Source organism: Zootoca vivipara, chromosome 1, assembly GCF_965207765.1.
Source record: "Zootoca vivipara chromosome 1, rZooViv2.hap1.1, whole genome shotgun sequence".
Lineage (NCBI taxonomy): Eukaryota > Metazoa > Chordata > Lepidosauria > Squamata > Lacertidae > Zootoca > Zootoca vivipara.
In genome coordinates this window covers 12,586,498-12,608,346 of record NC_142582.1, presented here as the reverse complement: position 1 = coordinate 12,608,346, position 21,849 = coordinate 12,586,498, and the positions used below count along the sequence as shown (strand labels likewise).

At 42.5% G+C, this 21,849-nt stretch overlaps 1 protein-coding gene across 4 annotated transcripts in view; it reads right to left on the bottom strand.

The window, feature by feature from the left end:
• HECW2 (HECT, C2 and WW domain containing E3 ubiquitin protein ligase 2) overlaps positions 1 to 21,849 on the bottom strand; it is a 174,813-nt gene that overhangs the window by 90,334 nt on the left and 62,630 nt on the right. For 3 of the 4 annotated variants that reach the window (XR_015946283.1, XM_088653442.1, XM_088653479.1), the window contains exon 3: positions 6,539 to 6,646. Coding sequence is in view for 3 of the 4 variants with exons in the window: in XM_088653442.1 (XP_088509568.1) it covers positions 6,539 to 6,646 (108 nt within the window). In the remaining variant the exon portion in view is untranslated. Of the gene's footprint in view, positions 1 to 6,538; positions 6,647 to 11,534; positions 11,675 to 21,849 lie in introns of those variants that run through there. The other variant, XM_088653538.1, reaches the window with a different exon arrangement.

Sequence of the window (21,849 nt, the reverse complement as noted above, 5' to 3'; positions counted from 1 at the left end):
TTGAATATTGACTACAACTTTGTCCCAAAAAATTAATTAAAAAGAATATAAAAATATAAAAACTATAAATGGCAGAGCTGTCATTGGCTTTCAACATCTGCTTAGCTGAAATGGCTGAAGCTTTGAATCTGACAACTTTAGGCTACAACAGCAATGAATCATTTGGCTTCTAAAGTAAAAAAAAAAAGTGAACCAAATGTACTCATATGTTTCATATAAGTACATTAAACAATGCGGGAAGTTTTAGGTCGCTGTAAATCATAGCCAGTAGCTGTAAATCAAAGATGTAGCATGACAGGCCAGGTGAAAAATCATTAGAACTACCATAAACTACAGAGTTAATGTGGAAAACCATCTTTTAAAAAAACAGACAGTGGGTTGTATTCAGTGCTGCAGAAGCAGAAAATCAGAGGGAAAGGTCAAGTATGTGGCACAGGAGAACTCACACAAGTTGCCCCAACCCAATTTTTGGCGATTCTCCCTTTGCATTGAAGTTTCCCACCTCACCTCCCAGCCTTTTTCAAAGGATCCCCTAATACTCAGGAGAGGTTTTCTGTGAAGTCAGAGTAGCACCACGCCTCTCTGGTTAAAAACTCCAGTGTCATCCAACCACCACAATTCTGTGTACGGGCTCAGCTAGCTCCTCTGCTCTATACACTTGCCCCAGCATGCAGCCAACGTGGGCAAATGTTGGTGCCCTGGAAAAAGTTCGCCACCAGTGCCGTCGCTACTACAGCTGATGTGGCTGCAGAGGAGGAAATGGCTGGGCCATACAGCATGCTCCCCATGTTCATACATCAGGTGCAGGGCTGGCATGCTTCAGGTGGTGGTGCCATCACATAGGAGCAGAGGGGTGGGAAGCTCTGCTCACCGTTCCACGCATGCTGCCGCCACCATGGACATCCTGCCTGCAGTAGCGTGGCAGGAGGGAAGGAGAGCCAACTGAGGGAAGTTTGCCCAGGGCCTCCACAAAACCTGGAAATGGTCCTGTGTGCAGCTCCATGAATACATAATCAGGGCCGTCTTAGGCACCTTTGGCGCCATGGTGCGACGGATCCCTCCGCCGTCCCCCGCCGCCCCATTTTCCAGCGCGACGGGCGGGCAGGCTCAGCGCGCAGCGCAGCCGCCAAGGGCGCTGCTCCATGGTGGGTGGGCGGGCTTAGCGCGCGGCGGGCGGGAGCAGCTGCGTGGCGCCCCCCCTTGGCGGGCCTGCGCCACCCAGCCTGGCCGTAGAGCCGGCACTGTACATAATCACAGGAAAACAAAATAAAATTTTTTCCTTCCAGTAGCACCTTGAGAGACCAACTAAGTTTGTCATTGGGGTGAGCTTTTGTGTGCATGCACACTTCTTCAGGTAAAGCTCATACCAATGACAAACTTAGTTGGTCTCTAAGGTGTTACTGGAAGGATTTTTTTTTCATTTTTTTTTTACTATGGCAGACCAACACAGCTACCTACCTGTAACTAAAACACAGAAAACTTCACCATACTCTTAAGAATAAATGGGACACATTAAAAAGCCCAGGCCACCAGTTTTAACTGAGAATTTTTGTTAATCGCTTTGATGTGTTTTATTGGAGTTTATAACTGCTTTGACGGTAGGTTAGGATGTTTGCATTTATTTAAGGTTACTTCACCTCCATGTGCAAGTCCATGCACAATATTTAATGTGACAATTTGTAGCCACCCCTCGTATTTCCTTTTAATGAGGATCAGAGAAAAACATACTTAAAGCTTATCTGCAAACGGTTCCATTTCCAGCAGCGCTTCAATGATTGAACAAACCAATTGGGGAAAGTAATCACATAGAAATCACTTAAATGGTCTCTGCATGAAACAATTAACAAGCATTGATCACATAAGGAGCAAAAGGAGCACCGGAGACACTAAATATCTTTGTTAATTGTTTTTTTTAAATAAAAAAATGATATTCCAGAAATCTTCCACATATTTTTGATGTCTTCTATATTTTATGATATATGTATAGTTAAAGCTATGGTTTTCCCAGCAGTGATGTATGGAAGTGAGAGCTGGACCCTAAAGAAGGCTGATCGCCGAAGAATTGATGCTTTTGAATTATGGTGCTAGAGGAGACTCTTGAGAGTCCCATGGACTGCAAGAAGATCAAACCTATCCATTCTGAAGGAAATCAGCCCCGAGTGCTCACTGGAAGGACAGATCGTGAAGCTGAGGCTCCAATACTTTGGCCACCTCATGAGAAGACAACACCCTGATGTTGGGAAAGATACAGGGCACAAGGAGAAGGGGACGACAGAGGATGAGATGGTTGGACAGTGTTCCCGAAGCTACTAAATGACTAAACAACAACAACATTTTATGAAAATGATTCCTGTTGTATTTTATTTCAAACATACCACAGATCAATAGACTATTTCCATGGGTATGGAAAACGTTATTTTTTAAGTAGTCATAAAATAAGTCTATTTGACTCTCATTCTAGCAGGGGTTGTCGCTGGACCCATTTCAAACCAAATAAAACCAACAAAATATTCATTGGTCACTCTGCATTCTTAACAATATTCAAATTGGGGAAAAGTAATTTCCTGGATACTGTTGTCTAAGTCAACAGTCATGTTTTAGCTGAGCTCTTTGGGAGACACAGACTTCCAAGGCAACATGGGGTTCAACACACACACAATTGTACTATGATGTCTCATCACTTATGAAAGCCTTGATTTCAAATTAAAGATCTCACATTTTTATTTTAAAAACCAATAATTTCTTTTCTTCCAGTAAGGCACAAACACACACTGGGCATTTCAAATACATTAGAAATTAGTATTTGTTTTTGGAAAACAACCATTGATAGTTAGCTTTGCATAACTTTCTGCTTCTCTCTGAAACTGCAAGTAGCACACAGCACATCTTTACTGTGTCTTCCTGTGCCGCCATGCTGCAAAAAAAGTCACTCCTCAATATATACTCCTGATGGTAAGGATGGTTTGCATCTGCCCAATTCACACTTCCTAAAATAATTACATGGACAAAAACACAGCTATTCTTCAAAGTCCACGCTTCCCTGGGTTTTGCTATGCAGTGCCCCTACCAAATAATATGCAATAAAATGTGTATATTAGACTATATATGTGCATTTAAAATCTACATATCAGTGAAAATAATGTACCTAAATGCATTATTAGGGGAAGGTGCTTTCAAAAGTTGGTACATATTCACAGAAATGTGAATTAATTGCATAAATGGATTTTCTTGCGGAGAGTTTTCTTTTTTTAATGCAAACTGATGTGGAAATACAAGAACTGAAGACTAGAAAAATGAGAAGCTTGGAGAAACCAAATGGAAAGATTCACCCAATGAGGTTCAGGGGAACAACTGCAAGGAATGATCCTGAGGGATAGCTCAGTCGGTAGATTATGAGACTCTTTAATCTCAGGGTTGTGGGTTCGAGCCCCACGTTGGACAAAAGATTCCTGCACTGCAGGGGGTTGGACTAGATGATCCTCTTGGTCTCTTCCCAACTCTACAATTCCATGATTCTATAAATGGGATATGGTACAGGGGAGCTGCAGTGGGAAGGAACGGGCAAGGATCAGGCTGGGACACCTTTTGCAAGTGCGTCCAGTTCATGATGAATCCAAGCAACCATTTCTGGCAAACTTAAGATAGCCAATATACATTTATTCTACCATGAGATACTGGTGCATCCCTCTGTGAAGATATTTGAGGAATCAGTATTAAGTAAGGCTGTTGTAAACACTGGGAATAATTAAAAAAAAGTATTATAAGATGTGGATACCCAGGAAGGCAGTCTATTTAATGAAAGTCCAGCTGCTTTAGCGCCATTTTTGTGTGTGTGCTTTCAAATAGATCTTCTTGCCTTCACTCATCTGCCCTCCCCCCCAATGTTGAAAAGGGGATACTTTCTACAGATAAAGGTAAAGGTAAAGAACCCCTGACAGTTCAGTCGCGAACGACTCTGGGGTTCAGGCGCTCTTCTCGCTTTACTGGCTGAGGGAGTCGACGTTTGTCCGCAGACAGTTTTTCCGGGTCATGTGGCCAGCATGACTAAGCAGCTTCTGGCAAAACCAGAGCAGCGCAGAGAAACGCCATTTACCTTCCCGCCGGAGCAGTACCTATTTATCTACTTGCACTTTGACTTGCTTTCGAACTGCTAGGTTGGCAGGAGCTGGGACCGAGCAACAGGAGCTCACTCCGTCGCGGGGATTCGAACCGCCGACCTTCTGATCGGCAAGCCCTAGGCTCAGTGATAGCTGAGCTTACTAATGAAAAGCAACCGCTGTCCCACTTCTACCACCCTCCTTTTATTCATTGCTTTATATATTTTTTAAAATGCCTCAAAATGACTTACAGCTCTTTAAAATTACAAACAGGTAATAATCGGGTGACAACAGAGGGAACCAAAATGCAATGAACAAACAACATTCTATTTATCAAGACAGTGCAGACTTAGGAGCACAGAACTTGAACCAAGACTTTCTGCTTTGGATACGGAAACACTTGGGAAGGACTGAGCCAGCAACCCTCTTCGGTTTAATTCACTTACTGCAAACAGAAGCTAGGAAGCAAAAAGACACTGCAAATCGAAAGTGTGACAGAAAAAAGCAACAATTTGCCACCGCTTGTGTATGATGGGATGTGGCAATCTTCCTAGTCTTCTCCTTCCCCGTCCTCCCGTCCTCCCCCCCCGCTCTCCTCTGCTGAATTACCATAGCCAAAAAGAGTGTGACATTTGATGCACCTTTTCACTCTCTGCTCAAATGGGAAGAGTGACACTTCCCAGCACCTCTTATGGCATTAGTGTTGGAAGTACAAAGTCAGTCGCCTTTTCAGCAGGTGACAGCCTGAGGGCGCCAGCTCATCACAACATTGATCAGAACATTGCATTTGGCAGCTGCATCATTCTTTATTCCTTTAACCTCCCCTTCATGTCCTCTCTGAGTAACTCCCTCTGTATGTGCAGCAGATTCACATGTTTGTATTCTGCCTGCCTTTGGATTCTAGGTTGCAGAATATTTTCAGGATTACGATAATGGTAATAATATTCTTATTATTAATTTTCAAGAAGCTAGGAGGGAATTTTGATGGGTTTCTTTTATCTTGCAACGCTTCTTCTTGCATGCCCTGGCTTATCAAAGAAACGTCCACCCCCTTTTGTAGCAGGGGGGAAATACCGAACTGTTCCTTTCCTAAGGTTGCATCAATTTTCTGTAATTTGGAGCAGACTATAGCTGAGTGGCAGAGTTTTCAGCTTCACGCACAAGAGGAAGAAACAATCTGAATATAATTTTGCTTTTTCTGATAAGGGTGCAGATCCTGCCTTTTAAGTCTGGACCAGATTACCCTTTTTGTTCCCTTCCTGAGAAGGGAAACAAAAGAGAAATCCATGATTCTACATCACGAGGGACTTTTGAGTGATGGATACTTTTTAATCAGCTAATACCCAAAAGAAAAAAGCAACATTCATTACTTGAAAACAAATTAATTCATGAAGTTTCCGAAATCTTTGGTGTGATACAAAATTTGGTTTTGCTATATTGCTGCCTGTCTAAGAGCTTGTCTCTGCCATCAACAACAGACTTTCAGGTAAATTGTTTTATTTGTCCCCAAAATGATCAAAAACAGAACTGAAGAACATAGTTTTCCATGTGGGAGGAAAAATTAATTAAAACAGCCAGCTGCTTTGTATAAACTGGGTGGGTGACTAAAAGTTCGATTTAGCCATTTGCATTTCAACTTTGGCTTTCATCTCTTTAGCATTTCAACTCCAAGATATATATCTTCCGCTAACACCCCTTTTGAGGTTCCTAAGCTCATCTAACACTTTTATTTTTCTGCCCAAATTGGAGGCCCCAAATTGCAGAGATTTCAACTTGATGATCATGTGAGATTTGAGCTGATGGTTGTATGAAAAAGAGGACAGACCAAAATGAGTCATTGAATCAGAATTGTGCAGCTCCATTTCCTGTACTATTTTAGAAAAACTATCATTTAATCCTGGGCCGCACTGAGCCAGAGGACTGCACTACTTTATGTCTTAAATTTAGCTTTTTTTATATAAAAAAGTCATTTGCTCTGGTTATTCCCTCATTCACTTGCTCAGTTTTAACATGCGCCGTGACACAAGTTACATAAAAAGATGAGCAACAAAATAAATTATCCACACATTTTCCTAACAGATGAAATTGCTCCAGTGTAATTTATATTCCAATTTCAGCCCTTCTCTTTACAAACCAGCATATATTCCTGACACACTGTTTATTCTCGGCTTATGTTGCACAACCCACCTAAAATGTTACACTGGCTGCAGAATGAGCACATTTTATTCTGCCAACAGGGAACTGATAACTCATTTACTGCTGATTTTGAACGAATTCTTGTTAAGGCTGCCATCTCTCTCCCAATAGGATTCCAAGAGAGTGTTCCCACCCCCCTTTTCTATAACAAAACACTACATGGCATACCAAAGCATTTCTGAAAAACATCACCACAAGAAGGCAAGTTATTCATATGCACGTTCTCTATCACCCGTGTAACTTACGTTCCATGAAATAGGGGCCAGGTTCAATTCGCCATACAATTTGTCCTTTCTGTGTTCCGGTCACACCACGGTTCTTGGAGTCCCAGAAGTTTGCTGGTGAATTCTCATCTGGAAGATGAAAGAAAAAGCATGTCATAACCCAACCAGCTATCAGAGAAGGCTAGCAATTACTTTATTTTTAAGAGCGTACCTTTGTACAAGGTTGCTTGTCTAATGAAAATTACAAAAAAAGATTTTTTAAAATTATATATTGTCAGGGGACCTTCCTACAGGGAACCTCCCCCCCCCTCCTGCTGACCAGCACTTTGCCCAGTGAGAGCAGCAGCAGCAGCGGGTCAGGTGGGGGGAATGAGGAAGTTAGCGGGATGGAGGAGGCAAGGCTCGGTGATGTAGGGGAACCCTTGCACTGCCTTGACCAACAGATGGAGGGGAACAGGCAGCCCTTTCCGTGCCCAAATTAAGGCGCGCCACTAAACGTAAGGTCGGGAGGAGGTGTTTTGGAGTGCCTAAGCTCTTATGCTGGTCACGCAACAGGAAACGTCCACTCCCGGATTCTGCGAGTGACTAGGAGGTCATGTTTTCTGCTACCGGTATCTCTGCACTGTAAATATTATGCACAATAAAACCGTTAAAGACAAGTACGGACTTGGGCATCTTTACTCGAGAGCAGCCGCAACAACACCATTACACACACACAAACATATATATATATGTATTTCTGTGCCTGTGTTTTTTTACACATGTATTCTGCATGCATTATGCAGAAAAGCGTACGATAAAATCGTACTTTAAAAAGATTGATCACAGAAATGATATTTCTTCCTTATACAGTATAACAAAATAAGAAAAGCTGACAACTAATACATGGCAACTGAACCAATCTTTCACATTCAATCATATTAAGTATTTGTGCAGATACTAAGTTGTCCAGACAAATGGTCCTTGGGGGAAATGTCTTTTCTACAGCTTTCCCCTCAGGAGGCCAAAAACTGAGAGGTGGGAAGCAAGTAAACGAGCAGGAAGTCAAAATACCTCCCCGCATGGCTAAGGGGGTACAGTGATTCCTCCTCCACAGGAAGTCCACATCTTGCTGGCATTTTTCTGTGCATTCTTATGAGGTTTGAACCAAGAAAGCGCCCATTCAGGAAAGGCTCCTCCAATCAGCAGCGTTGCATCCTTTGTGGGCGACCGGAGTGTGTACATGCGCCCCAGGCAAGACCATGGTAAACAAAACCCACTGCACCAGCCAAACTTTACCACTGCGTTTAGCAAGGGGGCTGGAGCACAATGACAAGACCCCTGGCAGCAAGCAAGATGGGGATCACTGAGAGGGGATGCCTGGCTTGCGCCCCTCAAAACCATGCGCCTGGGGCTACACACACACACCCCGGCCCTCCCCACACTACACTCCTGCCTCCAATACTCAGAAATAAGCAGTGTACAGGGAAGGTACACACACACACAATTTTTAGACGATGTAAAATTAGGAGAAACCTGTACACAAAATGCAGAGATGAAAGCAACAGACCAGAGCAGCACCAACCCAGTCTGCCAGGTAAAACCAACCAACAGTAGAAACTGTTTATAAGAATTCTAAGGCGTAATAAATGAGTGAATAAATACGTAAAACCTATCCCAATAGACTGGCTGAGTTCTTATCACTTGTTAAATTCTGTAAATAAATTAACTTCTCACCAACCCCTTACAAAAAAAAACCAGGGCATCTCACCTGCAACCCATTTACCCCTGGATAACCATTGGTGGGCTTGAATTTGTAATGCCAAACTTAACTTTAGGCTGTGTGCTATGTAGACCCCTAACCGGACCAGTTTGCTTCATGTACGCAAATCATTGGATCTGGCTGCAAATCTGGTGCTGGAATTCTGCACACAGATGCATCTGCCCCTGACATCTGCGATATCAACTTTCTGTGAAGTGGAAAGAAGCCCTTCTTCAAGTACAAACAGATTTCTGCCGCCTCGTGTCATCAGAGGCTGCAAACTTCAGCTGAGCCCGTTCTCTCCATTTTCTTCTGAGCTGCTGAAATTGTAAACTGGGATCTGAACTCGAAGCTTGCGTCAGCTATATATATACACATAAAACACTTAAAGGGTCAAAACACTGCCAAAGGTTAGTAGTTTAGCAAGCAGCGTTCTTGCCTTAGAGTCACAAAACCAAACGTACTGGCAGGAACCCTTCAGATGCATTCCATTTATTAGCAATAACTCATGATGGGAACAGCCACAAAGGCCAGAGAAGGGCAAGTTAACCAGCATGACGTGTCCTGCTGCACCCAAGGAGGAAGTGATATTCATGAGTTCTTCACATCGTACTCATTTTGCTACTGTCATCTGGGAAAGATTTCCTAAAAGCAATTCCCATTTCAAGAGTCATTTAGAGGTAAGGATAAAGCAGCAACAAATCCATAAGATTATAATGATCAGGGAGGGTGGGAGAATACTCAAACCTGCTACCTAAAACTAAGTGTTGATATTTGGCTCACCATATGCACACTGTTGTCAAGGCAATTTTGCACCATTCAGTTAGTGCACAAACAATTCCTTCTTTGCTAGGTGGCCTGTGGCCTGTCACTTAACCAGTCCTGTGATGGAACAGAGTTGTTAATGTAGGAAGGCAAATGTCATATCATGGAAGTCCAATACCACCGTCTTCCTCCCCAGCCATTTCCACTCAGAACACTAAAAAAAGCCCTGCTTTGAGCTTCTCTCAGCTGTTTGCACAGATGGAGAACGATATTAACATGGGCCAGAAAGCAGATTTTCATTCCCTAGTAAGCCATTTTAAATCTAAATGTACAATTCTAGCCAGAATTAAGTTTTGCACTTGAACTAGGGATACCGTTTTTGCAGCAAGGGCAAACACTTATATGCTGGAAACAGCAAATTTGAAAAACCATTTCAAATGTACAATTGCTGATGATAACACATTTTGCTGCCCGAGGCAAAGGTCAGGATAGGACCCACACACCCCACTATGCGTGCAGAGGCTTACCAATCTTTCCCATGTGGGAAAGCACATGGGAGCAACAAGCTAACTTACAGAGCACAGGATTGACCATGTGGGGGACACAGCCTTGCCCTCCCAACATCTCGCTGCTACTTAACCCCCCTCTTGCTTCACTCTGCCTTAATGGTAAGACCGCTTTGGGGTTAGGTAAATTCAGAGTGAGTGTTTTGCAGGAAGGATTCAACCACATACCAGAACTTTTGGACTGCACATTTAAAGCTCTCTGTCATCCTAGCACAGCAAGCCCATTTAGAAACAAACAAAACAAAAAACAGACTTTTTGCAGTTTGGAAAGTGAGGAGAAATGCACTGAAAAGTGTAAAGGCTAACAAGAAGATGTGCAAACAACCTCAAGCAAACCAGGATGGCTACCAGATGAAAAACCACCCCATAAACAAATCTGACTGAATGCTCAATGAAGAATGGGCACCCCACAAGCTTTGTGCAAACAAATCAGGATGACTGCTGAATTAAAAAGGTCTGGATCAGTAGAGTTCCCTTGCAACCTTTTGGCTTTAGTACACATATTTGGCTTTAGTAAATAGAGACTTTTCAAGTGAAATCTGTTTTCTAGCCTCAGACCAGGCTTGCTGTATCAGTAACGAAATCTGATTTCCAGCACAATCAACACCTCCATTGCTAATAGGATTGGTGATGTGTGAATGTTTCTTGACTGCTGGAAAGACATAAGGTATATTGGACAGCACACTGATAAGGAACACTTTTCCTTCCAATAATACTCTTTCCATTTGCGAGAAGCTGAATTGTTGTTGTTGTTGGTGGTGGTGGTGTGTGTGTGTGTGTGTGTGTGTGTTCCCTTTTCAAGTTTTACAACTTCTTTGCAGAACGAATGGCTTTCCGCAGGACAACAGAAACACTCCAACCACCCTTTAAATAGTTGCAGAAACATCTCCTTTCCTGGCAGTAGTAGCCTATCATACAAACACATATTAATTTAATGTAACACCTAAGAGAAAACCAGTGTTAAAACAAGAAATAAGGGGAGATGCTCCATCCATTGCAATGTAATTCCCACTCTCCTCCTTTTCAGCTATACAGTGGTACCTCGGGTTACAAACACTTCGGGTTACAGACTCCGCTAACGCGGAAGTAGCACCTTGGGTTAAAAACTTTACCTCAGGATGAGAACAGAAATCGCACGGCAGCAGCGGGAGGCCCCATTAGCTAAAGTGGTACCTCAGGTTCAGAACGGTTTCAGGTTAAGAACGGACCTCCAGAACGAATTAAGTTCATAACCAGTGTATAGACAATTGGCGTGCTAAATACACAAGACCAATGAGTAAGAAATCAAAGCGCTTTGGAAAAGAATTGCTCCAATTCTCTGTACTATACACATTTCCCTAAAGCAGAAATTATCACCATCCTGTCACAATCACCCAACCCCATAATACATGCACAAAATAAAACTAAACTATATCTGGTGTTTTATATTTGCATTAATTCATATCACAGTTCTAAATTAATGTTAAAAGGATTTTTTTATAAAAAAAAGTTATTACATTGCCATGTACTTTGTTAAATCTGATTCAAGGTTCTTTTTCTTATTTGGGGTGTGTGTGTGTGTGTGTTATTCATCTGGCTTGTCAATGCTGTAAACCGTCATAGGTGTGGTTCTAGTTTTGACAAATAAAGTAACAGCATTCACATTTAAAATTCACAAAAATAAGTAGTTTTATTCTTGTTGTAAGTCAGTTTGAAATTCGTTTTTTCTCTGGGGAGGAAGTGACTAATACATTTAATAAACAAATACTGCTTTAGTTACAAAAATAAAAACCCACTCCTTTAACGTCAACTATTGCAACTTTTGTACTTCCCTTACAATTTTTGACTACAGAAAGAAATGTAGAATAGATGAGGTCTCCCCCCCCCCCCAAGAACATTAAATTGAGCTGTTTACATACTTTAAATTTGCCTTTGGCAACAGCATTTTTCATTCTGGTTTTCTTACCTGACCTGACCTATCCTGTGGTAGGAGATACCTTCCATTCAACTTCGCATCTTTAATCATCTGGAGATGTTCTTAAAAAATGAAATTTCTTTTATAATGTTTCTGTTATCCATAAGCCAATTCTTCTCTCCATTTTAAAAAAAGTTGCCTTCTTGGAAGAGGGAGTACTTGAATACTGTCTTGCACCATCACTGACATAATCACAAATTCACTTGAGAAGCACCTCTGCATTTCCCATCTTCTGCTTCTTGTTAGATTGGAACGTTTTAAGAAAGCGCTCTCTCTCTCGCGGTTCTTAATGTCCTATATTTCTTTTACTAGCTAGCCCACCCAGAGAGTCCACTGCTTATTGCGCTCTGAGCAATTGCTCCCTCTGGGTTCAAACACCACAGAATTAGAATAGATGAAGTATTGTCCTTCAGATTAAGTTATTTGTAGCCACTCCCCTTTGAAGGGTACAGGATGCAAAGTCTTCATCCTCCCTAGGCTTCCTTCCTTTTCTGTTTTCCATGGGAGAATTCTGAACAGTTGATCCCACTACTGTGCAGTCATGCAGATGGTGATAAACAGGGAAAATTCAAAACCCAGAAATGACAAGCACATTAGTCATAGAAAACAAAACACAAGAACCAAAAGTCTGTGATATTTGTTGCATCTTTGCAATGACATCACTTAGGTACCATAACAAAGCCCAACATTCTTGTCTTTGTAGGCTGCAAAAGGTTCCCTAGAGTGCACTAACGAACACTCAAGATAATTGTGGTATATTTACTGCATCAGCTCTACAGCTGCACCTCTGGATTATTTGTGGGGCATAGGAATTTGTTCATTATACCTTTTTTCAAAATATAGTCCAGCCCCCCACAAGGTCTGAGGGACAGTGGACTGGCCCCCTGCTGAAAAAAGTTTGCTGACCCCTGTAATAGACTATTTCAGGAGTAGCACAAAGATGTCAGGATATAATGCCAGATATAATGTACCCAGACCGCTCTATTATGTCTAGATCATTAAGGATGAAGGAGAGAATGCCCTTGGACTACAGGCGCACAGAGCTGTAAGGGTGGCAGGAGAGGCATATAAAACAAAACTGTCTTTTTAGTTCCATTTTCACTTTAGTTGCTGCCGTAAAGCACCTCTGCTTTTTGATGTGCTTTTGTGTGTGCTTGTGTTTTTTTGTAATCAATATCTCTCTAGACAGTAGAAACGAATATGCAAGGACTGGTTTTAAAGGACATTATTTGTTGCTGTTGTTTAGTCGTGTCCGACTCTTCATGACGCCAGGCACTCCTGTCTTCCACTGCCTCCCGCAGTTTGGTCAAACTCATGTTGGTAGCTTCCAGAACACTGTCTAACCATCTTGTCCTCTGTCATCCCCTTCTCCTTGTGCCCTCCATCTTTCCCAACATAAGGGTCTTTTCCAGGGAGTCTTCTCTTCTCATGAGGTGGCCAAAGTATTGGAGCCTCAGCTTCAGGATCTGTCCTTCCAGTGAGCACTCAGGGCTGATTTTCTTAAGAATGGAAAGGTTTGATCTTCTTGCAGTCCATAGGACTCTCAAGACTCTCCTCCAGCACCATAATTCAAAAGCATCAATTCTTCGGGGATCAGCCTTGTTCATGGTCACGCTCTCACTTCCATACATCACTACTGGGAAAACCATAGCTCCTAAAGTATAAAGACATTTGTCAGCAAAGGGACATTATAGGGATGCTGAGTTATTTTGTCTCCCTGTCACTGTCCTGCCAAAACATCTCCTTTCTGAGATGCTACTTGCATTTTCAGAGAAAGCCCCACTGGCGCCCTTGTAATGCAAAATGCCAGCTTTGGAGATGCATTTTGTTTGGACCCAGGCAGGGAGAGAAGGCGTTAAACTTCTCCTGACCTCAAGGCTGCTCAAGCTTCCCAGAGATTGCTACTTGCGTATGAGGAAACATGCATAAACAATGTTTGTTTGCTTGTTTTATTAGAAACTAGTGTTATTGAGCCCGATAAATAAACGGGCGCTAGAACATATGTGAGAGGAACGGCGGGGCCGCGGCGTTCCCTCCCTCTCTGCGCTCGGTCGCGGGGCACGCCGGGAATGCAAGTAAACAAACTCGCTCTCCCGTCGTGCCCCGCCGCCATCTTGTCTGTCTCTCTCTTGCTCTCATGCGCTCCAAGTGTCTCTGCGTTCCAAGCCCCAACGGCTGCCCGTGGGGCACATGCGCAGTAGCGCAAACGCAGGGACACAGGGACTGGATGCAGAGACACTTGGACTTTATTATATAGGATTCCAGGGTAATCTCCAAAACACAATGCAATAAAACCATAAAGTATCCAACATCCACAGTAGACAGCTCTACTGGTAAAGCATGAAGCTCTTAATCTCAGGGACGTGGGTTCAAGCCCCATGTGGGGCAAAAGATTCCTGCATTGTTGGAGGTGAACTATATGATGCCTTGTGGTCCCTTTCCAACTCTTCTATGCCAAAAAGCCACATAGAAAGACTAGCAAATGCTTAAGTAGTCTGCTGGGCACCCATCAGATTTTTTTTTCATACTACAACTCCCATCAGTCCCAGCCAGTATAGTGATCAGGGTTGATGAGAGCTGTAGTCTGACATTTGGAGCACGTCACATTGACGTGGCTTCAATAAGCGTATAAAACAAGACCAACACCAGAATGGAGACCAAAAAATCATCTAGTCCAACATCCTGTTTTCAAAGTGGGTAACTAAATGCCTATGGGATGGCAGCAACCAAGGCGTAAGTACACCACTCTTCCACCCTCTGGAAGAAACATAATTGAGTATAAGCAGTGAGGGAGATGAAATAAACCCACTACCGGTAGCATCAACTTACTCCCAAAAGCTGTTGCTATAACATCGACTTTGGCCCTAAGTCGAGGAGTTATCCAGGAGGGGGGGAGGAAGCTGAAAGAGATAACAAAGAGGAATCTGCTGTTTTATGGGGCCATTAATGACAGCTATTATTACTAAATTTATTGAGTGGATTTGTACCCCCCCTTTTTTTTCTTACTCCAGTCTTCAAAGCAGTACACAGCATTAATACAGTGCAATGAACACAGGTAAAACAAAAACCAAAATAAAACCAGTGAACCAGGAGCAAAATCAAACACCTTCACTTCTCTATCCCTTGACTCCTTCCCACAGGTCAGTTGCTTCTATATGGCCCTGCCATGTCAGAGTGGTCTGGCAAACAGGTGACGTTATGTCACAGGGTAGGTACTGAAGCCATCAAATATCCAGGCTTTATAGGCACCTGCTTATGCATTAAACATTGCAAGGACCCATCCTCACACACACTTCATAAGCAACCTTCTTTAATGAGCCTTGTCTATCAGTGAGAGAAAAGGAGAGTTCGCATAACTGACATGCCTTAAAATAGGCTGAACGGGTGGCAGGCTATTTTTACAGCATTTGCTTGTTTCTCTGGAAAATATTATAAAGCACATGCCTGCCATTTTGCTTTTTATATATATAAGCAGCACACTGAATGGCTGGAACAGGCTTCAGTTCCTTGGAATTTTATGTCTATGCTCCACAACATTTTAAAACCCACAGGCATAAATAGGTTTCTCTAACTACAGACTCATTGAAATTCTATGACTGGGTACCTTAATGCAATTGCACTACTGGTTTGCTCAGCTCTTTTTAGAGGTTTGTATGCCACAACATTCCTATCTGCCTAAAAAGCAAGGACAAGATCTCCACATCCAGTCCAGCTTCCTGCCTCTGTGTTATCAGCCTAGATTTTGGCAGAAGACTTTTCCTAGTCTCCTTCCTTCCTTGCTTGCTTCATTCCTTCCTAATGTCTGTTCTCTTGCCTCCTCTCACATGATTAGCAGATAACTGTTGTTGTTCAAGTAACATCAGGCAACAATGTGCAGCAGAGGCATCTCTGGCACGCAAAACATCAATTTCTTTCTCCGTAAACTAGCAAGCTGATAGCAGGTGACTAAAACATTTAATTCGTTGGATCCTATTGGGTTAATTTCATCCACTTCTGGGGTTGCCAGGTAATTTCCATTTTCATGTAAGAAGCGAGGGGCATGCCTTGTTTTAGGATAACTACACACAGGATTTCAGACATGCTGGCTTCAAATGTAGGAACAAAGCAGTTAAGTTTGACTGGAATCAACAGGCCAGCTTCCAAGTGAAGACTTTCATGGTTGCTTGTTGCAATAATCAGTGCAGCCCCACTAATCTTGCTTGGTGTTTTAATGCAGCAACTCTAGCCAAGGAAGATAAAGCTAAATTCCAGAACTAAGTAAAGACAGCATCTCCTACATCCCACACACTAGCTTATACAGTGTCATAAGCAAAAACCAGAAGGAATCAGCTTGGACCACGGCAGAGATACTGGCGTCTCCACGGGGGAACACAAAAAAAATTGTCCGAGATGAAATGTACACCAAAAATCATTTTTTAAAAAAGGAAAACAGAGTCACTATGATCTCCCTGTTTAGTAGATGGAGCACACACATTACAAAGATCAAACAAGCAATACCTCAAAGACCACCTCTTTCCATAGGAAGTTAACTACCTGGACCCTGAGATCATCTTCTGAGGCCCTTCTTCGTGTGCCGCCTCCTCAAGAGGTCTGGAGGGTGGCAACACAAGAGCGGGCCTTCTCTGCAGTGGCTCCCCATCTGTGGAATGCTCTCCCCAGGGAAGTTCACCTGGCACCTTCATTACACACCTTTCGGCGCCAGGCAAAAACATTCTTTTTTAACCAGGCCTTTGGTTGATTCGATTTGCAGTTCATCTTATGCCCTTTTAAAATGTGTGGGGTTTTTTTAGAGGGGGTTATTGAGTTGTTTTTGTTTTTATTATGTATTTTGTGGTTTTATATCTTGATTTTATTCTGTGTACCGCCCTGAGACCCCTGGGTATAGGACGGTATATAAATGCAGTATAGTGGTACCTCTGGTTAAGAACTTAATTTGTTCCGGAGGTCTGTTCTTAACCTGAAATTGTTCTAAACCTGAAGCATCACTTTAGCTAATGGAGCCTCCCGCTGCCAGAGCACGATTTCTGTTCTCATCCTGAAGCAAAGTTCTTAACCTGAGGTACTATTTCTGGGTTAGCAGAGTTTGTAACCTGAAGTGTTTGTAACCTGAGGTACCACTGTAAATAACAATAGAAAGAACACTTCACACCAGATTCAGCCAGGGACCCATCACTGATAAAACAAACAGCCTTCCTGTCCTCACATATAATCTTGGGAGACATGCTGGAATGTACTTTTAAACCAAATTCAATTTACAAATGCAACACATGCAGACAGAGGGCAACAGGAAGTCCTTATTTTCACAGAGTGAGCTCAGCTCAGGCAGGTGAAAGGCTTCTTCGGCTCATAAAACCCATTTACCTCCCTGAAAACTACGCAAAACAAACTATTCTCCTTCAGCATTCCCCACCCACCAGAACATTTCAATTGCATATTTACTGGCAACACTCAAGGTAGGAGTGTAGTACAGTTCCATATTGCTTGATGTTGTCTCAACCTTTACCTGCCGTCATATCTTTTGATCTGTTTTGTATAGATGTAAAACTTATGATTAAAAAATCTACAAGGCAGAACCTTCACACGCCTGCTATTTATAGGGACGCTTAAAATGAGCCAAACAATTATAATTTGTTGACATTCTTGGCTGGAATTGTTTATATCTGTATGACTCAGAACTTTCAAAACGAGGTCATGCAGTAAAAGAGAAAATTCCAGTATGCATAGTAGAATATAGAGTGTGACAAAAAGGAAGGGAGGGGGGAGGGAAAAGAAGTATGGGAGGGGGAGTCACAATGGCTAGCAGAATAGCCATCCAGCCAAAGTTAAGCAGTCTTCAGTCCAACAGATTTTAAATTACTTAACTTTTTAAGGTGCTTAATTTTGGATCAGCCTATCCTCTGTTACGGCTGCATGGTCTAAGGCAGGAATGGAGACCTTTTAAAGTCAAGTGTCATGTGACTCTTAACTTTATACCATAGGCTCCATTAAAGTAAAGGGACCCCTGACCATTAGGTCCAGTCGTGACCGACTCTGGGGCTGCGGCGCTCATCTCGCTCTATTGGCCGAGGGAGCCGGCGTACAGCTTCCAGGTCATGTGGCCAGCATGACTAAGCCGCTTCTGGCAAACCAGAGCAGCGCATGGAAACGCCATTTACCTTCCCACTGGAGCGGTACCTATTTATCTACTTGCACTTTTGACGTGCTTTCGAACTGCTAGGTTGGCAAAAGCTGGGACCGAGCAACGGTAGCTCACCCCGTCACAGGGATTCGAACTGCCGACCTTCTGATCAGCAAGTCCTAGGCTCTGTGGTTTAACCCACAGCGCCACCCGCGTCCCAATTAGGCTCCATTACAGCCATACAAAAACCAAATGTTTATACAATACACTCACACAAACACACACTTTTGCATCTAGGCATTGTCTCAATTACTCTAGCTAGGCAAAGCACTTCAGGAAGTTGCACCGCAGGTCTGGGGAGGGGCATGACCATCTGACCTGGGGGAGGGCCACGGCTTTTGCAAAGCTCCAGGAGAGATGGAGAAGCCTGGATGGATGTATTCAGCCCCACTGGGGCCTAAAGTCCTGCTCCCTGGCTCTCAAACTACACTACAGGCCAAGAGCTGCTACTGTATTGCCTGTGGGCATCAGGGTACCCACCAGGACCTTCTACAAAGGCATCCACAAAGGGTTTCCACCAAATAAATTCCCCAATCTGCTCTATTCCTATTGGCTTGCTGTGTCTTCCTGCTTGCTATGCTCTGCTGCCATCTTAGGATAAATATACCCTCTTAAAAATGATTGGATGAAAGGATTTGACCCCCTCTAGTGTTTGGAATAGAGCTTGGCTCTAGCACAGTGGTGTAGCCATGCCCAGTGGCATGCCATGGGTTGGGCTATGGCCCTGGGCACGTTTTTTTTAGGAGGCCGCCGAGACCACATAACACCGGTCTTGAAAGATCTACATTGGCTCCCAGTACGTTTCCGAGCACAATTCAAAGTGTTGGTGATGACCTTTAAAGCCCTAAATGGCCTCAGCCCAGTTTACCTGAAGGAGCGTCTCCACCACCATCATTCTGCCCGGACACTGAGGTCCAGCACCGAGGGCCTTCTGGCGGTTCCCTCGTTGCGAGAAGCCAAGTTGCAGGGAACTAGGCAGAGGGCCTTCTCGGTGGTGGCGCCCGCCCTGTGGAACGCCCTCCCAACAGATGTCAAAGAGGAAAACAACTACCAGACTTTTAGAAGACATCTGAAGGCAGCCCTGTTCAGGGAGGCTTTTGATGTTTAATAGATTACTGTTTTATTTTTCTGTTGGAAGCTGCCCAGAGTGGCTGGGGAAACCCAGCCAGATGGGCGGGGTATAAATAATAAATTATTATTATTATTATTATTATTATTATTTATTATTTATTATTATTATTACTACTACTACTACTACTACCTGGCTCTGCTGCATGAGGGAGCTGCAGCCCAGGCCAGACCCAGGAGTGAGGGAGGCTGCCCCGTGTGTGTGTGTGTGTGTGTGTGTGTGTCTGTCTGTCTGTCTGTCTGTCTGTCTGTCTGTGTTTATAATTGTTTATAAACTTCCAGTGGATCTCAGAATTTTCAGCCACATGAAATACTGTACTGGTTTAGAAGATATATGTCCCTTCTTCTCTTTTATGAAAAAAAATTTGAAAGACTATCAACAGAAGTGAGTTCATTATCGTTTTCTTTCAGTTAAGTTTTGTACAAATCTATGCTTGTCATATCTTACATTTACTATATCGCAGGCAGCTATACACATGCCTAACATCTTGGGATCTCAGTGTGAGGCTTAAGTCTCCGGTGGTCCTTAAGAAGGTCTTGAACAGCTATTTTTCTCTCTCTGTGGCAACTAATAGCCAATATAAGCTGGTGTTATAGACTGGGGCCTGACCACGTGTATTAATTTCGATGCTGGTTTTTAAACACTGTGAATTAGAAATGGTGAGTGGTTTTAATATTGCATTTTAGAACTACACGCATGTTGCAAAGTGCTTTGTCGAGAACGTTCTAAAAAAATAATAAATCCATTATATAAATGAATACACACACACACACACACACACACACACACACAAGCTTCACCACTACACCCATGATCTCTCCTTCCTTCATGACACAGTGTTGCTTTTCACAGGTGAAACACACAAAGACCTATCAAAATGGTAGCCTCCTCTCAGAGGATTACCTGAAACACTGCAAACACTCCTTCCTGTAAATGTGTAAAATCCCCCTTTTTGTTGAAGCTTGTGATGGCTTGCATCATAATCTTAAACCATATCATATACACGGTCACATCACAAACTATTTTCCTCCAAGTTACATCATGCATAAGACTGCAAAGTTCAAAAGTCCCCCTTACAGACACAGCCTGGGCCATTAATTATACATATGGCGAGATCACAACATCCAGATTCCCATCAATGCTACAGCTGCCTGCAGTGACATTAATGTTTTCCCCTGCCCTTTCACTTTATGAATAAATAGGCTACACTAAGCACATGATACTTACTAAACATAGAAAAGCAGGCATTTGCAGAATTCAGCTGTTTGTCGTACAGCGCACTACCCTTCACAATGCTCAGTCGTTGTTTATGTCGAAGCAGATTTTTGTGTTACCCTGGTTTGCTAGCACAAATTTCAGGAGTCGTAGTCCCCTTGATCAAATGTGTAGATATATATACACACTTGGGGTGGTGTGTGTGTGTGTGTGTGTGTGTGTGTGTGTACACATTTGATCAAGGGGACTACGACTCCTGAAATATTAGACCATAATACATATGTGTCCCAAGCCTCTTTGCTGGGAATTTGGGGGTGGGGGACACATTATTGGAAATAATACAATACAAACATAATGGCACATTCCCTCTGTGGAAGGCTACTGATCCAGCAGAGGAATCTCACTCGTGAAAAGGGGGAGGCAGGAGGTTTCCCCCCCCCCCTTTAGGGTTTCGGGACCAATTGGAACAGAATGGGATATGCCACTCTGGGCTGCAAAAGAGAAGGGAAAGTCGATGAAAATAACCTCTCCTTCCACCCTTTCCCACCAAAGGGAGCATTCCGAGTAAAAATGTTCAGTGGATGCTACCACTAGTAGGAACAAACTTTGAATTCAACCCTACAGATGTTATCTACCACTCATAGTCCCAAAATTCACATTGTACAACACTTTTATTCCAATGTTTTATTTTGCTCTTCCTATTATCTTACAATACTGTACAGTATACTGTAAAGGGAAAATGCTGGCTGTTTAACAACCTGCTGTTACTATTCTATTGCTTTATGGTTTAGGGCAAAAATACTTCACACACACACATGACCTCATACAGAAGTTAGCTGTTATTATGCTTGATCTCCAATTTCCTATTATATCTATTTAAATTATTTTATTATTTCAAAGAACCCTACAAAGTATGAACTTTTTGCTTGCACTCACGTTAAAACATATTTTAATAAATGCTATTATGAATTACTTTTAAAATGGAACTTCCTTGGGGGAAACAATACACTAAATGGGGGAGGGTTTTGTTCACTTTAATTTTTAAAAAGTAGAAATTGATCTTAGTTTCCAAAGAATTCTGTGTAGAAAGCAGACAGCACCAAATATCACGTTATTCGGATCTGCAGAATCCCAGAATTACAAAAACATGAAACTCCTTTTTCATAACTTAGGTTATACCATGACTACACTTTGCAACTTCTGGTGATTAAGAGCAGGTTTCTTGCTTTTTAAAGTTCTCCTCCAGAAGATAAATATTTTTTCCTTTATTTCCATATTCTGCATGGTGCACATCACAGAAAAGAAAGATATAAAATAGAAATCCCAAGACTGGCAATTAGACAAAAAGATCCTAAATGAATTGCACCACTGTATTCATTTTTAAAAACCTAAATTTTTATATTTCCCCATGCTGCTTCACAGACATTTAACTTAAGAATGGATTTTACTTCTGAAGCACAGGACTGCTCTGTCTTTCTTAAAGAATCTGGATGTTCACTTCCATAAGGTCAGCCAAAGAGTATGTGGCTCCTGAACACCAAAGTCTGCCAAGTGATTTATTTCAAGAGACTTACCGGTACTCACTTCCTCAGTTATTTCTTGTACAGTATTTATTTTTCTTATAAATAAAAAAACCAACCCAGCAACACCCAAAATTTAAAAGTATTAAAGGAAACTAACCAACACATCCTTAAAGAAAATAATTCCAAGGCTCACACAAGATAAATTTGGACAAAATCTTCTGAAAACTCAAACAAAAAGGAAAAAGTAGAGAAGGCGGGGTT